Raw genomic sequence first — 17,048 nt, forward strand, 5'->3', positions numbered from 1 at the left:
TATGTAGTAGGTTTAATAATATTAGCAAGTACCTCCAATTAGAAATGTAGTATCTTTCTTCTGATTTGTCTGTCACTTACCCCATGTGCAGGGCATTACAGTAGTTTATGTATCCATCGTTATGACCACTAACAACTATCACTATATGAGTGGTTGTAACCATGGATACCTAAGTTACTGTAGTGCCCTGCACATGTGGTAAGCAACATAGCGAATCAGAAGAATGGTACCATGTTTCTAATTTGATGTATTTGCTAATTTTATTATTACACATACTACATATTGAGATAGGATCTTGGAGATGGGAAGGCCCCTTTTAAGATCCTAATTTTGATAATGTGTCCGAGTTAACACTTTGTATCTGCTTTTTTTTAATCTGTATTGTGTTTTCTTATTAACAGTAATGTTTCTGATTATTTTTTATTTATTTATTAGGATTTAGCTGACTCCTTTTTACATGTTCTTTTAAAAAAAATTAACACCGGAAAGAAGTCATTGAAACGTGCATATCTTCAGGCTCTATGCAGAGTATATGTGGGTTTGTGTCGTCAGCTTGGAGACATTGAAAGAGCACGAATTCTTTGCTATAGCATAATTAAAGAAGGTAGGTTCTATTTTATAACTTGTAAATTGTGGTGGTGTTGTGTTGCTTGCTATAAATCTATTTCTTCACTAGAAAGTGGTTGGGAGCTTGCCTTTCTGAGGCAGTTGACAGCTTTTCTATTTTGCAGCCTATATGGCACTTAGTGGAAAGAGACAGCCACAGTGTCACTGAGTCTTTTGGACCCACAGTTCACATGATCGGCAGTTGCCCCCCATAATAACAGACTCCGATCATCTCGGCTAGTAACTAATTTCACCACAAGGGCTGATTTTGTTATTTATTTGGGACTTGTATCTTTAGTTGAATATTGGAAAAATGATAGTGTGTGTGTGTGTATAATTTGTTCTAAACTTATATGGGATGAAGTGTAGTGTTTAGTACGAAAAAAAAAATATTATATTGTTTACATTTACTTAGGTGGAAAAATTATACATGACTTATTTTTAATGTTTATTTGTAAATGTAATGTATTTTTTTTCTACTGCTAGTTAACTTAAACATTGGATTGTACAATACAGTAATGGCATGGCAGGGCTGCTTATAATTATTAGGCTAAGTGCACATGATGCAGAAATGCTGGATATTTTTTCCGCTTCTCCCTGGCAGGAAAAACGCTTGCGGATTTTACATGCATTTTTCCTGCCAGGTAGAAGCGTTTGTCAAGCGTTTTTGCATGTGGGTTATCAAGCGCTTTTCCAAGCGATTTTAGCATCACTTGGAAAAGTGCTTGACAACTTGGTCACACTATATAAATCCATGCAATCAGCATGGATTTATATAGCGTGACCAAGTAATAGTTAAGAAAAAAGAATAAGAATGGTAAAAAATAAAGATTATACTCGCCTTCCGATGGCCCCCGGTGTTTTCTCCGCTGCGTCCGGTCTGTTGTATCGGTCGCGGTGGTGTTTAAGGACCTGCGGTGACGTCATTGAGTCATGTGACAGGTCACGCGCCGACGTCAGCGGTCGCGTGACCTGTCACATGACTAAATGACGTCATGGCAGGTCCTTCACACCACCGCGACCCATACAACAGACCAGACGCTTCGCTGAGGAGGCCGGGAGCCATCGGAAGGTAAATATAATCTTTATTTTAAATTATTTTTTTAACAGGTTCTATGGTACCTGGGTCTGGAGGAGAGTCTCCTCTTCTCCAGACCCGGGTACCATCCACATATTGAACCGTGTGATATCCGCATGTGCAGATGCAGTGATGTGGATGTCACGAGGTCCAATGCAAGTCAAAGGTGGCGATAACGCTGCCTGTCCGCAAAATTAATGGACATGCTGCTTATTTTTCCGCAATGATCCACAGCGGAAATTTCCGCCGCATGTGCACAGCACATGCGGATTATCATTGGGGACCATGGGGCGCATATTGCCAAGCGATTTTTCGTTGCGGAAATCCCGCCGCAAAAATGCATAGTGGGCACCCAGCCTTAGGGTGACAGACTAGGGGCCTTCATAAAGTCTTTGGCTTCTGTGACAGTCCATTGACAATCCACAATCTTTGTGGGGTGACAAAGGGAATACCCTTCCTTTGTTTAACTGCATAAATGCTGCAGTTTCTATTGATCACAGTATCTAAGGTGTTAAACAAGGGTTGAGGTCAGCATCTCTGATTGAGAAGTCGACCCCTGCTGTGTAATATGTAGCTTCTGAGCCAGCAGCATACCATTCCCATTACCTTAGTTTTTTCCTCTCTACATTCTAGCAGCCATATCTTTGATTTTTTTCAGTGACGTGTTGTATAAAGTCTTTTCATGCAGAAGAAACATTATTTTTCAGCAATGTTTGTGGGTACTTAAAAATTACTGTGTAATTCATGACAATACTTTTTTTGATGCCACTATAGAAAAGTTATTTTTGTTCTCCTGTTTTTTGTTTTTTTTTGTGCTGCTTACATTTTACAATAACCAGCTAATTTTTTCAGGTTTTTACAGTGGTATAGCTAGCCAACATGGGTGGGGTTTTTTTTTCATTATGTAATAAAATGTATTTTATTGGGAGCTTTTGTTACCAGCCTCTGTCCTGTCATTAGTATCAGGGTTGATCTGTCTGCTTGGGCCTAGCAGCTCCTCTGTACCTAGCAGACCCCACATGTTGCAGATTATTCTATTCTCTACATGGCGTTCATTCTTTTTTCCCTTTCTATTTTAGATTTTCCAGATCCCGATAAACTGCTCCTATTTATTATTAGTTCATGGAGTGATATATTGTCCCTGCACGGAGTGGTCAGTAAAGCAATTCAGGCAGTCCTTAAAATCTTGGCAAAAGAAGATGTTTGTTCTTGTCTGAGTGCTTACCTGAATTGGGAAAAGGTAATTAAAAGGGTTTTCCAACACCTGAATGCAATTTTCATTTTTATTTGTAAGTAATTCTGTGGTGGATTGTAATGAAAAAGGCCTCCACAATGTGTATTTTTGTTATTCTACCTTCGCCAGCTCCAGTTTCTTGGTACCTGCTCCTTTTTCAGTTCAGGCAGCTTCCTGGGCTGTTTTCTAACTGCACTCCTCATGCCCACAGCCAGTGCCGCCCTGCCTATGCTCCTGTACTCCTCTGTGCCCCCTACTCTGCCAGGATTCTGCTCTTGCACTGCTCCACGTAGCCACTACTTCAGTGCTGGAATATCACTGTGGTACCTCTCCTATCCTCGAGTACTGTAGTACTGTTCATCACACCTGTCCAATGTGCACGGTCTCCAAGTTGCTATATTTCACCTGTCTGTTTCTTAGAAAGCGTACTTTCCCCAGCTTCAACCTTTACATCTCTTCTATTCTCCCCTCAGTATGATTTTCCTGATATATACAGTACAGACCAAAAGTTTGGACACACCTTCTCATTTAAAGATTTTTCTGTATTTTCATGACTATGAAAATTGTACATTCACACTGTAGGCATCAAAACTATGAATTAACACATGTGGAATTATATACTTAACAAAAAAGTGTGAAACAACTGAAAATATGTCTTATATTCTAGGGTCTTCAAAGTAGCCACCTTTTGCTTTGATGACTGCTTTGCACACTCTTGGCATTCTCTTGATGAGCTTCAAGAGGTAGTCACCGGAAATGGTTTTCCAGCAATCTTGAACCTGAACCCAATCGAGATGGTTTGGGGTGAGCTGGACCGCAGAGTGAAGGCAAAAGGGCCAACAAGTGCTAAGCATCTCTGGGAACTCCTTCAAGATTGTTGGAAGACCATTTCCGGTGACTACCTTTTGAAGCTCATCAAGAGAATGCCAAGAGTGTGCAAAGCAGTCATCAAAGCAAAAGGTGGCTACTTTGAAGAACCTAGAATATAAGACCTATTTTCAGTTGTTTCACACTTTTTTGTTAAGTATATAATTCCACATGTGTTAATTCATAGTTTTGATGCCTTCAGTGTGAATGTACAATTTTCACAGTCATGAAAATACAGAAAAATCTTTAAATGAGGTGTGTCCAAACTTTTGGTCTGTACATACATACATACATACATACATACATACATACATACATACATACATACATACATACATACATACATACATACATACATACACACACACTCACTCTCACTCTCACTCACTCACTCACTCACTCACTCACTCTCACTCTCACTCACTCACTCACTCACTCACTCACTCACTCACTCTCTCACTCTCTCACTCTCTCACTCACTCTCACTCTCTCACTCACTCACACACTCACACACTCTCACTCTTGTTCGTACCCCTCGTTTAATAAAAGAAAAACCTACAATGGTCACATAAATAACTTGAATCTGACAAAAGTAGTAACAAATTAAAAATCTTTGAAATGAAAATATATATATATATAATATACAGTGGGGAAAAAAGTATTTAGTCAGCCTCCAATTATGCAAGTTCTCCCACTTATAAAGATGAGAGAGGCCTGTAATTGACATCATAGTTAGACCTCAGCTATGAGATACAAAATGAGAAAACAAATCCTGAAAAATCACATTGTCTGATTTGGAAAGGAATTCTTTTTAAGTGGGAGAACTTGCACAATTGGTGGCTAACTAAATATTTTTTTCCCCCACTGTGTGTGTGTGTGATTGTATATATGTGTATGTGTATATATATATATATATATATATATATATATATATATATATATATATATATATATATATATATATATATATATATATATATATATATATATATATATATATATATATATAATATTATGCATTTATATTTAGACACACTCATATCTGAGAAATATTCCCAGTTATATCAAGTAAAATAAATTTACAATTTCACTTTTTGTACATCTAGATGGGTATAAAAAGATAACTTTTTTTTTTGTGTATCCATATGGATATACTGTATGTCTATGGGATGTTTAAATGGATGACTCAAATACAAGACATAAATGCTCACATATATACAAAAGATTTCCATGTTGGAGCATACTCCATAATACAATCGCTATATTTATAATTCTACTGCGTGGAAGAGGGAATACGTGCTGGCTTCCTTGGTGGCGCCTCTTCTGGTTTGCAGGCCTGATGCTACATCACATTCGTCACGCCGCAATGATGACATTGCTCCAGGCTATATATAAAAATTTTGGCAGACTTCTGTACCTGCTTTGCACTTGTGTCCCCAGATCTGGTTAGTATCACAAATAGTTACAATGGGACATTTTGCACTATAAATACAGTTGGTAAGGTGAGACTGAAATGGCTGTGCATTCTTAACACTTTCTTTGACTTGGATATATCTCATACATCTTTTCAGGGAGGCACATTGGTCTTGTTTTAAATCTCGCAATCTTGTTTTTAAAACAAGACTATCTTGAGATGGGTGTCAACAGTACATCAAGCCAAATGCAAGTGTTAGCTTGTCTACTTTAAACAATTATGTAAGGCATACAGGAACACTCATTTTACAGCTATCTAATTCCTGTGTTGTATAGAATGTTACCTTTCCAGCTTCTGACACTGCAAAGGTGGCCAGTAACCTAGACAATGAACAGTAAACTATAAAATTAAAAATCCCTCCATTCCTGAACAGAGAATTTTTCATAAAGCTGTAAATTTCAAGGTTACTTGTCTTTACAAGCATTTTACAATTTTACGCATTTAACAACATAACACAATCCCTTTTTCATTCATTTTGTCAAACAATTTGAACATTGCGTAGAAGACGCATTGTCAGCCATTAAAAGGTCAAGAAAGGACGATCGTAAAAACTGGAAGTCCCGCAACTTGTTTTTTTTTTGTTTTTTTGCAGTGTCCACCTATGAACACAAGCGTCCTTCTGAGCAGTGTTCTTATGGCAATTCAGCTTTATCCTGATGTCAAATTTAATCAGAGTGAGAAGTATGGAGAGGATTTGACAGACAGTGTCTGGGAATATGTGTTCACTGTTGATCTTTTGTGCAGCTACCATAAATGGCTTTGGACCCATGAAAATGTAATAAGGTACAAAAGCTTCTCTCTCTCATAATACTGTTTCATGGCTTGTATGCACAGGATGAATTAAAGAAGTTGTCCTCTACTCGGACAACCTTTTCTCATACCCCACGCTTGGCCCCGATAAAATAAAAAATGCTTATTCTCGCCTCCCGTGCCGACGCTGTTCCAGCAGTGTTGGCACTCACGTTCCCGGGGCTCTCGTGCGGTTATGACACGAGAGCCCTGCGCCTGATCAGCACTGGCGTTACTATCCCCACCTTAATACGAATTGAACATGAAGAGGAATTCAGGGCTGTGGCTGCTCTTTCACTCTTTTATTAGGGTCAAACATTTAGATCAAAAAGGGGTTGTCCTAGTAGTGGACAACCCATTTACATATTGGTGCTTGAAGGCTGTTTAGGGATAAGAACTTTCTCAAGGCAGAGTATATGTTGGTGTGTATAAACTCACTTTTCCTTGTATCACTGGTATCTATTAGCCTTTTTTCAATGAAACCTAATGTAAAGAATATAGCTTCTGAAGAAAGATTCATCTTGCGTATCAGAAAGGTTTATAAATTAAATTTAATAAGCCCCAAAACTGTTAATCTAAATTAACTATTGGTTGGGTTACGTTATCCTGTGGTTGAGGCTGGAGGCCCATGCTACCGGGTCACTTATTTGACAGTTCATGATGTCCGTCCTTCAATCTCTATTAGCACAGTGACCACTGCACACATGCTGACTGTTATGCCAGTGATTTCTTAAATTGAGAAGAGTGCTGTGATGCCAGTCTTCTGAGCTGTCGCTCAGCATAACAGTTCAAGCCAAAAGCTGCACAGCAGAGATGAAGAAAATTAAAAAGGCCTAATTTTTAGTATATATTATTAATTGGTAAGTCACTTTCCATGTCAGTGATTTGGGCATTTGCAAATTTGGTAATTGTAAAGTAGTTAAAGGGCTTGTCCCACAAAATAAGCTCATTTTAACCTATTCGCGACATATGACGTAACTGAACGTCATTATCGGGAAGGGGTTCCCACATTTTGACGTACAGTTGCGGCATGACTATCAGCTGTGCCTGCACAGTCGCCACCAGGAGCTCAGCTTAAGTGATAGCCGAGCTCCGGCTGTCACAGCCAGAGGCGGCGCCCACACTGTCCCAGGCTATTCAATCCACTAAATGCTGAAATCCGTAGGAATCACAGCATTTAGAAGGAGAGGGAGGGGGATCACTCTCCCAACTGATCGGCACCACCGCAACGTAATTGCAAGCTGCCAATGGCAGTCATGTCAACCGGAGGTCAAGTGATGACCACTGGGTCTGCCAGCTACGGTGGCCTGTTAGACCATGCCTGAAGTATGTCTAAAAGGCATTTTGTCAGTGTAACTACGACCGCTATAATGAATTGCAATACATGCGTTACAACAGTTCTCAAAGTAGTAAAAGTTGACGTCCTATAGAGGAACGACATTTAAAAAAAAAAAGTTAATGTGAAGGCACTGGGTCTTCCGTGGGCGTTAACGCCACTCAGACAACACAGGGTGAGGTTGAAACAGCGTGGCAATACTTTATTGAACCACAAAGCGGACAATAAACACACAGAACAGTCCCAGCAAGTACCCAAGATGGTACAACATTACACAGTCTCACCCTTCCGCCCACCTGGGATAGAACAGCTGCGACTTTGGGACTTCCAGGGCCAACTACCTCAACCAGTGGCCTCCCGCTTCTGGCGGGCCCCCACAGAGAGAAGATAGCAGCAAGCTTAGGAAATTAGCAGTCCATCGAGGTACAAGGCCAGGAGACCCGAGAGTCCCCATCCTGGCCGCTCCGAGAGTTTCCATGTGGCCAGATGACCGTCTGGTCCCTATCTGGCTTCTCTGAATGTCTCCATGGGTTCCAGGTGACTGGTGGGTCCCTCCTGGCAACCCCAAACAACATATCCATGGGGTCAGGTGACTTCATCGTCCCAACCTGGTCTCCCCAAAAGTATCTATGGTTCCTCTGATGGTTAAGATCTGTATCTTTCCAGTCAGGGCCGATACCCTTAGTCCGGAATCATGTAGAATCCAAATCTGTGTCTTTGTATGGAGCCGCCATGCAATCCATCTACTTTCCTCAAGGATGTCTCTCATTCTCTTTGTAAAGTCTTTCTGACTCTCTGTCCAAGTCTGACTGCTACAGAAGCACATGTCCCTTAAAAATAGTTACAGTTGTCTGTGCAAGTACACATTCACAGGTAAAGGGGTTAGGGAGGGCATTACTCACAGGACTCAGCAACCATTGTTTGAGCTAATCTATTGACATAGTTGGTATCACAGGGGCTATTGTAAATGAACTTTCAGCTGACTTAGTATAATATGTAATTAGCTTAGTAACAAACAACATTGTTCACCTAGCCAAGAGGAGACAGCAATCAGGGTTGTACAAATATCGGTCTGTCCTTTAAAAATACACAAACGTATACAAGTTAATTTAAACACAAAAGTGTATTTCTCTTGGAGTAACAAATCTAATCGTCTGGCTAATTAAGATTATAGGCTGTATCGTCACAGTCAATTTTTTAATAAAAATGTAGCACACTAACAAAAAATCGTCCAAAAAATATTATGCCAATAAATACGCATATTTATGTGAAATCAAAATTAAATGAAAAAAGTACACATTTGGTATCGCCCCGTCCATAACAACCTGATTTATTAAACTGTCTCATTATTTAACCCTTTCAGTTAACATTGTAAAAAAAAGTCTCAAATAGTTTTTTTTATAGAACTATTATTACAACTATCATTGTGTAAAAGCAACAAAACATAAAAAAATATAAATGTGGTATTTGCACTGTAATTGTACTGACCTGAAGAATAAAGTTGTATTATCACTTTTACCACACAGTGAACAGCATAAAAAAAGAGAAACTATTACTAAATTGTTTTGGTTTTTTTTGCTAATTTTGCAAAAATTAGAATAGAAAGTGATCAAAAATATTGTGCCAAAAAATGGTACCAATGAAAGGTCCAATTCATCCCACAAAAAACAAGCCTTCACGTGACTTTGTCAGCGGAAAAATAGAAAAACTATAGCTCTCAAAATATGGTGATGCAAGAATTACTTTTTTTTTGTGATTGTAGCCAACATAAAAAAAATCTATATAAAGTGGGAAAATAAGTATTTGATACACTGCCAGTTTTGCAAGTTTTCCCACCTACAAAGAATGTTGAGGTATGTAATTTTTATTGTAGGTACACTTCAACTGTGAGAGACAGAAATCCAGAAAATCACATTTGTATGATTTTTAAATAATTAAATTACATTTTATTGCATGAAATAAGGGATGGGCTACAGCAGTGGTCCCCAACCTTTTTTGCACCAGGGACCGGCTTGAAGCAAGATCATTTTTCCATGGCCCAGCAAGGAGGGGGTGGGGTGGGCGGGGCTTTGGTCATATGGGGGCGGGGTAATGGAGGGATTTGGAGTTTAGTGCATACTTATCATATAGTGTAGACCAGGTCCCCACCAGGAGCTATGCCAGGAGCCCCACATAATGTGCTGTGCCAGGAGCCGCATCACTGAGGCCCCATCACGCCCTGCAGCAGGACAGGGCAGCTGTCCTGACAGCTGCTGTTCAGCTGCATTTACGTCATCCCAGGGGCGGACACAGACTGTAGTGGGCCCCTGTGCAAGAAATTTTTGGGGGCCCCCCCGCCCTTCATAAGGCAACAAAGTTATGTAAACATAACCCCCCCATGTGCATCGCTCACCCCCGTGCATCTCTCATCCCCCTCCGTGCATCTCTCATCCCCCTCCGTGCATCTCTCATCCCCCTCCGTGCATCTCTCATCCCCCTCCGTGCATCTCTCATCCCCCTCCGTGCATCTCTCATCCCCCCCGTGCATCTCTCACCCCCCCGTGCATCTCTCATCTCTCCCCTCCCCCCATGTGCATCTCTCATCTCTCCCCTCCCCCCCATGTGCATCTCTCATCTCTCCCCTCCCCCCATGTGCATCTCTCATCTCTCCCCTCCCCCCATGTGCATCTCTCATCTCTCCCCTCCCCCCATGTGCATCTCTCATCTCTCCCCTCCCCCCCATGTGCATCTCTCATCTCTCCCCTCCCCCCCATGTGGATCTCTCATCTCTCCCCTCCCCCCCATGTGGATCTCTCATCTCTCCCCTCCCCCATGTGCATCTCTCATCTCTCCCCTCCCCCCCCATGTGCATCTCTCATCTCTCCCCTCCCCCCCCATGTGCATCTCTCATCTCTCCCCTCCCCCCCCCATGTGGATCTCTCATCTCTCCCCTCCCCCATGTGCATCTCTCATCTCTCCCCTCCCCCATGTGCATCTCTCATCTCTCCCCTCCCCCCCATGTGGATCTCTCATCTCTCCCCTCCCCCATGTGCATCTCTCATCTCTCCCCTCCCCCCCATGTGGATCTCTCATCTCTCCCCTCCCCCATGTGCATCTCTCATCTCTCCCCTCCCCCCATGTGCATCTCCCATTCCCCCCACTCCTAGTTAATTGTATTTAAAAAAAAATAAAACTTGTTATACTTACCCCCATGCGATCCCTGCAGAATCCTGGCGCTCGTCCAAATCGCTGACACCAGGTTCTCCTGACTTCCGGCCATGTGACGGCGCCGTCACATGACCGGAAGTCAGGGGAATCATGAAGGTGCTGCCGCAGCAGCGCAGCGCTAAGATGTTCCGGACCCGGCGCTTAGCATGCGGCCGGGGGCCCCATGAGGAGAGAGACGCACAAGAGGGGGGCTCCGAGGGGGCTCCTACCGGCCGGGCCCCATACTGGAGTCAGGGCAGTCATGCCCTGATGGCGGCCCTGCTGGAGGCTGGAGGGGCCCCCTCTCCCCGCGGACCGGCTGAAAAACCCCAACGGCCCGGTCCTGGTCCGCGGACCGGCGGTTGGGGACCTCTGGGCTACAGGACAAAAGGCAAGCAGTTTGATGAGAAGGCAACAACTCTTGGTGCAATTATTAGAAAATGGAAGAAACACAAGATGACTGTCAATCTTCCTCAATCTGGGGCTCCATACAAACTCTCGCCTCGTGGGGTAAGCATTATTCAGAGAGAGATCAGGAATCAGCCCAGAACTACACAGGAGGACCTGGTCAATGACCTGAAAAGAGCTGGGACCACAGTCTCAAACATTACCGTTAGTCACACACTACACCGTCATAGATTAAAATCCTGCAGGGCACGCAAGGTCCCCCCTGTCCAGACACGTTTGAGTTTCGCCAATGACCATCTAGATGATCCACAGGAGGTATGGGAGAAGGTCATGGGATCAGATGAGACCAAAATAGAACTTTTTGCTATCCACTCCACTCAGTGTTTGGAGGAAGAAGGAGAAGTTCAACCGCAAGAACACCATCCCAACCGTGAAGCATGGTGGGGGAAACATACTTTGGAGGGGTGCTTTTCTGCAAAGGGGACAGGACAACTGCACCATATTAAAGGGAGGATGGATGGGGTCAAGTATCGTGAGATCTTGGCTAACAACCTCTTTCCTTCAGTAAGCACATTGAAGATGGGTCGTGGCTGGGTCTTCCAACATGACAGTGCCCTGAAACACACAGCTAGGGCAACAAAGGAGTGGCTCCATAAGAAGCATTTCAAGGTTTTGGAGTGACATAGCCAGTCTCCAGACCTGAACCCAATAGAAAATCTTTGGAGGGAGCTGAAACTCAGATGCCCAGTGACAGCCGCAAAACCTGAAAGATCTGGAGAAGATCTGTATGAAGGAGTAGATTGGCAATCACCGCATGTTTTTTTTTTTTGGGTGTCTAACAGCCACAAAACATTCAGGGTGGGGGCTTGAGCATCCGTGAGATTCGGTGCATACCCGAGCACCCAATGCAAACTCGAGTAGCGAACACTTGGCACTCAACACGAATGACGGCATATGCAATATGATGACCTAATGTTATCAAATTCTGTGTAGTACCTTTGGATTCAAAATCCTCACTATACCCCTGGATAAAATCTTTGAGGGGTGTATTTTCTAAAATGGGGTCAGTTGTGGGGGGTTTCTGCTGGTTGGGTGCCTTAGGGGCTTTACAAGTGAGAAATTTGGGGCTAAATCAAGATTTTGGAGGTAACATTTTTTTTATTTTTTTATTCATTCCCCTTTGCTTTTAATTCCTGTGTTGCAACTGAAGGGTTAAAAAAATTTCCCGACAACTGTTTAACAATGTTTGAAGGGTGCGTTTTTTAAAATGGTATCACTTTTGGAAAGTTTCCAATATATAGGCCCCTCAGAATCCACTCTCCCAGTGGGTCATGGCACCCACAAACCATAAGGCTGTGTGCCCACTATGCGTTTTTTAAGCATTTCCGCAGCGGCAATTCCGCCACATAAACACTTAAAAAACACTTGGTAGAAGGTCTGCAATGTTCCCCCAATGATAATCCACATGTGCTGTGCACATGCTGCGGATTATCATTGCGGAAAAATCCGCAGCACTACCAATTATTTTGCGTAAGCGCTGCGTTTTTGCCCCATTGACCTGCATTGAATCTCTTAATATCCGCATGTGACTACATGTGCACATGCAGATATTAAGCGATTCAATGTGCTTATGGTACCCGGGTCTGGAGAAGAGGAGACTCTCATCCAGACCCGGGTACCTGTAAAAAAAAAAACAAAAAAACATTATACTCACCTTCTGATGGCCTGTGGTCTTCTATCCGGTACGTCTTGGGTCCCCGGTGGCTCGCGATGGTGTAAAAGAACCTTCCATGACGTCATTCAGTCATGTGACGTCGGCGGCCGTGTGACCTGTCACATGACTAAATGACGTCATGGAAGGTCCTTCTACACCACCGCGGGCCACTGAGGAGACCAGAGGCCATCGGAAAGTGAGTATAATGGTTTTTTTTTTTTTTTCTTTTTTTACCATTTTTATTCTCTTTTTTAACTAACTTGGTCCCACTATATAAAATCCTTGCCGGTTGCATGGATTTACATAGTGTGACCAAGTTGTCAAGCACTTTTCCAAGTGATGCTAAAATCGCTTGGAAAGCGCTTGACAACCCACATGCCAAATCGCATGTGCAAAACGTGTGACAAACGCTTGTCCCTGGCTGAAAAACGCATGTAAAATCCGCATGCGTTTTTTCTGCCAGGGAGATGCAGAAACGCTCAAGAAAATTCCGGAGCATTTCTGCATCGTGGGCATATAACCTAACAGTGAAATCTGCACTAAATTATGGTGCTCCTTCCCTTCTGAGTTTTGCACGGTGCCTCAAAAGTAGTTTCCGATTTACAGGGTTTTGGCGAAATTGCACAACGTGAGAGGTCCATTTTTTCCTATTATCCCTTATAAAAATTTGGTGCTTAAACAGCATTTTAGCGTTAAAAATATTATTTTTTTTCTTCACCGCCCAATGGTATAAATTTCTGTGAGGTACATCTGTCAACATGCTAACTACAACCCTAGATTAATTCATTGAGTGTAGTTTGTAAAAATGACATCACTTATGGGGGGGTTTCTGCTGTTCTGACACCTCAGGCGCTCTGCCAGTGTGACATGGCACCCTCAAACCATTCCATCAAAATATGAACTCCAATATGGCGCTTCTTCCCTTCTGAGCTTTGCACTGTGCCTCAAAAGTAGTTTTTGACCACAAATGGGGTATCTGTGTACTCAAGAGAAATTGCACAACAAATTGTAAGGTCCATTTTGCTCCATTACCCTTGTGAAAATCAAAATTTGGGGCAAAACCAACATTTTTGTGGGAAAATAATTTTTTTCATCTTTACAGTTCAACATTATAAACTTTTGTGAAGCACCTGTGGGTTCAAGGTGCTCGCCATACATTTAGATACATGAGGGGGAGGGGTCTAGTTTTCAAAATGATGTCACTTCTGGGGGGATTTCACTGTTTAGGCACATCAGAGGCTCTCTAAGCGCAACATGGCGTCTGCTAATGATTACAGCAAATTTTGCATTCAAAAAGTCAAATGGCGCTTCTTCCCTTCCAATCCCTGCCTTATACCTAAACAGTAGTTTTTCCCCACGTATGTGGTATCAGCATACTCAGGAGAAATTGCACAATTTTTGTTCCATTTCTCCTGTTACATTTTTGTGGGAAAAATGTTTTTTTTTCTTTTTTGTTTTTTTTCTAGGCTCTACATTCTAAACTTCTATGAAGCACCTAGGGGTTCAAGATGCTCACCACAAATCTTGATAATTTTTTTGAGGGGTCTAGTTTGCAAAATGGTGTAATTTGTGGGGGATTTCCACAGTTTAGGCACATAAGGGGCTCTCCAAATGAGACATGGCGTCCGCTAATTATTCCAGCAAATTTTGCATCCAAAAAGTCAAATGGCGCTCCTTCCCTTCCAAGCCATGCCATGCACTAAAACAGTAAAACAGTTCTCTTCCACATATTGGGTATCCGCAAACTCAGGAGAAATTGCTCAACAAATTTTGGGGTTCATTTTCTCCTGTTACCCTTGTGAAAGTAAAAACATTTGGGGCTAAAGTAAAATTTTTGTGAAAAAAAAAAAAAGTAAAACTGAAGGTTTTAATAAACTTCTTGAATGTGGTTTTGAGGACTTTGAGGGTTGCAGTATTTAGAATTGTGTCACTTTTGGGGTATTTTCTCTCATGTAGGCCCCCCAAAGTCACTTCAAATGTGATGTGGTCCCTAAAAAAAAAAAATTGGAAAAAATGAGAAATTGATGAAAAAAAATTATGCTGATGTAAAGCACATATATGAGAAATGTTGTTTGTTAATTATTTTGTGTTATATAACTGTTGTATAACACAGATGTGTTATATCTGATTTAAGGACATAAATATACGCAAATCATATCAACCAAAATTTACCACTAACATGAAGTACAATATGTCATGGAAAAAAGTCTCCGATTCACTAGGATCCGTTGAAGGGTTCCGGAGTTACTACCTCATAAAGTGACACTGGTCAGATTTCAAAAATTTGGCCTGGTCAGAAAAGTCAAAATTGGCTCCTTCACTAAGGGGTTAATGCATTGGACCCCCACTTGCTCCTATTGTAAAAAAAAATTGTATTTTACATTTTCCATTTATTTTGGAAACTTATCATTAGTGCATTTTCACATATGGAAGTACTGGTATGGCTGTATATAGATAGCGTCTTGTCCCCCAATGAGAAGGTTACCTTTTTTATCTATTTAAGATCTGATGAGGCAGTAATGAGTCATATGACAATTAAATGCACTGGGGGGTTTTCCATTGCGCTTGACAGAAGCTGTAGAAGTGCATTGACACTCCTCACACATCCCCTTGCCCATGCCATCCTGATTTGTATATGGCTACTTCACTAGTTTTTTTAACCAGTGCCCAGACCAGTGTTTCCCAACTCCTCAAGGCTCACCAGCATGTCATGTTTTCAGGATTTCCTTAGTATTGCACAGGTGATGGAATTATTGCTCATGCAATACTAAGGAAATCCTGAAAACATGACCTGTTGGTGAGCCTTAAGGACTGGAGTTGGGAAACACTGGTCTAGACAGTCATACTACTGTTTTTATATATAAAAATGTGCTGACTGGTTTTCTTTAAATATCTATGAACGTTTTGGCTACTTATATTCAGTTTCTGCAGATATATGTATTTTTTATGACCTCATGACTCCTAACATCAGATTTTCAGTGTGAGAGGTGTAACAATGTTTAGCGTGCCTAAATCAGAACTAAATGTAATGTCTTTAATCTGTGCTGTTTCTTAGTAAAGAACTTTGGCCGATATTGGATAAGTGGGTGAAACGGAAGAAGGGCAACTTGACTATTCAATTTGTCCCAGACATTATTATCGCTACTGTGCTTCGTCTTGTTGGTAAGTCTTCGTAGATAGTCATTAAAAAAATGGTCTGTCTTTCTGCTGTGGCCTTTAGAAAACATGTATTGTTTTAACTTGCAAACCAAGTGAGTGGAATTGTACTTCATTATTAAACATTCTTTTTATGTTTTCTTGTTTTTTGTTTTTTTACCTTTTTTTGAGTGAACACCAACAGAATTATATCAGATTAAATATAATGGGGATGAGGATCAAAAGCACAAAAGGGATATACATCCCACCCAGTTTTTCCCCATCTTATAAAGTGATAGCACATTCTTAGAATATGCCATTGCTTTGATTGCTGTTGCTCTCATTTTTGGGGCCTACACCGATCCTGAGAATGAAGGGGACCCAGTGTTGATGTTTGAGTTGATGATTACTGGACTATGGATATCATGCAAAAAGCTATTCCAAAGATATAAATAATATATACTGGCTAGAGATAAACAAATCATATCTCCCCATTAGATTAACATAGACAAAAACTATGTAGTGGATCTCCACTCACAAAACCTAAACTTGGAAAAATTCCAAAATCCACTAACAAATGAAAAAGTAACAATCTTTATTGATAAATAGTATTAAAAATACATCGTCAAATAATCACAGAAATCCTCAGGATCATTTGAAAGAGGGAAAGGATGAAACAGACAAAAAAAATCAGCACAAAGGGACACATGTAGTAGTTCTATATAAGAATTATCAGTTCCCATTGGTAAGATTACCTATAATAAGGAGATGAATGATGTCATAAACATATAACATTATAGTTCAAATATGATCTAGTGACAGTGGTCACATAGATCAGTAACGTATTAGAGCAGAGCATCTAAATGATGAAAAATGTTCAAGCCTTCGAAAAGGGCAGTGACCAGAAGTTGCTCCTATCAAGATGAAAAAACTTACCCATAAGGATTGTCACTGAGTATGGTCCCGTGCCGAATATAACGCCCCGACGTGCGTTTCGCACACTGGATGCTTTCTCAAGGGGAGTGTGATGGACCACTGTCACTAGATCATATTTGAACTATAATGTTCATGACCTCATTCATCTCCTTATTATAGGTAATCTTACCAATGGGAAATGATAATAATTCTTATATAGAACTACTACATGTGTCCCTTTGTGCTGATTTTTTTTGTCTGTTTCATCCTTTCCCTCTTTCAAATGATCCTGAGGATTTCTGTGAT

At 41.3% G+C, this 17,048-nt stretch overlaps 1 protein-coding gene across 1 annotated transcript in view; it reads left to right on the plus strand.

Annotated features, from left to right (window-relative positions):
* ICE1 (interactor of little elongation complex ELL subunit 1) overlaps positions 1-17,048 on the plus strand; it is a 99,162-nt gene that overhangs the window by 70,528 nt on the left and 11,586 nt on the right. Inside the window, exons 16-19 of the mRNA XM_073678503.1 lie at positions 436-604; positions 2,764-2,924; positions 5,852-6,042; positions 15,748-15,854. Of these exons, the coding sequence (XP_073534604.1) occupies positions 436-604; positions 2,764-2,924; positions 5,852-6,042; positions 15,748-15,854 (628 nt within the window). The remainder of the gene's footprint in view (positions 1-435; positions 605-2,763; positions 2,925-5,851; positions 6,043-15,747; positions 15,855-17,048) is intronic.

The sequence above is a fragment of the Phyllobates terribilis genome, unplaced genomic scaffold (assembly GCF_046119375.1).
Source record: "Phyllobates terribilis strain yellow unplaced genomic scaffold, ASM4611937v1 Scaffold_4__5_contigs__length_816908805, whole genome shotgun sequence".
In the NCBI taxonomy this organism is placed as follows: domain Eukaryota; kingdom Metazoa; phylum Chordata; class Amphibia; order Anura; family Dendrobatidae; genus Phyllobates; species Phyllobates terribilis.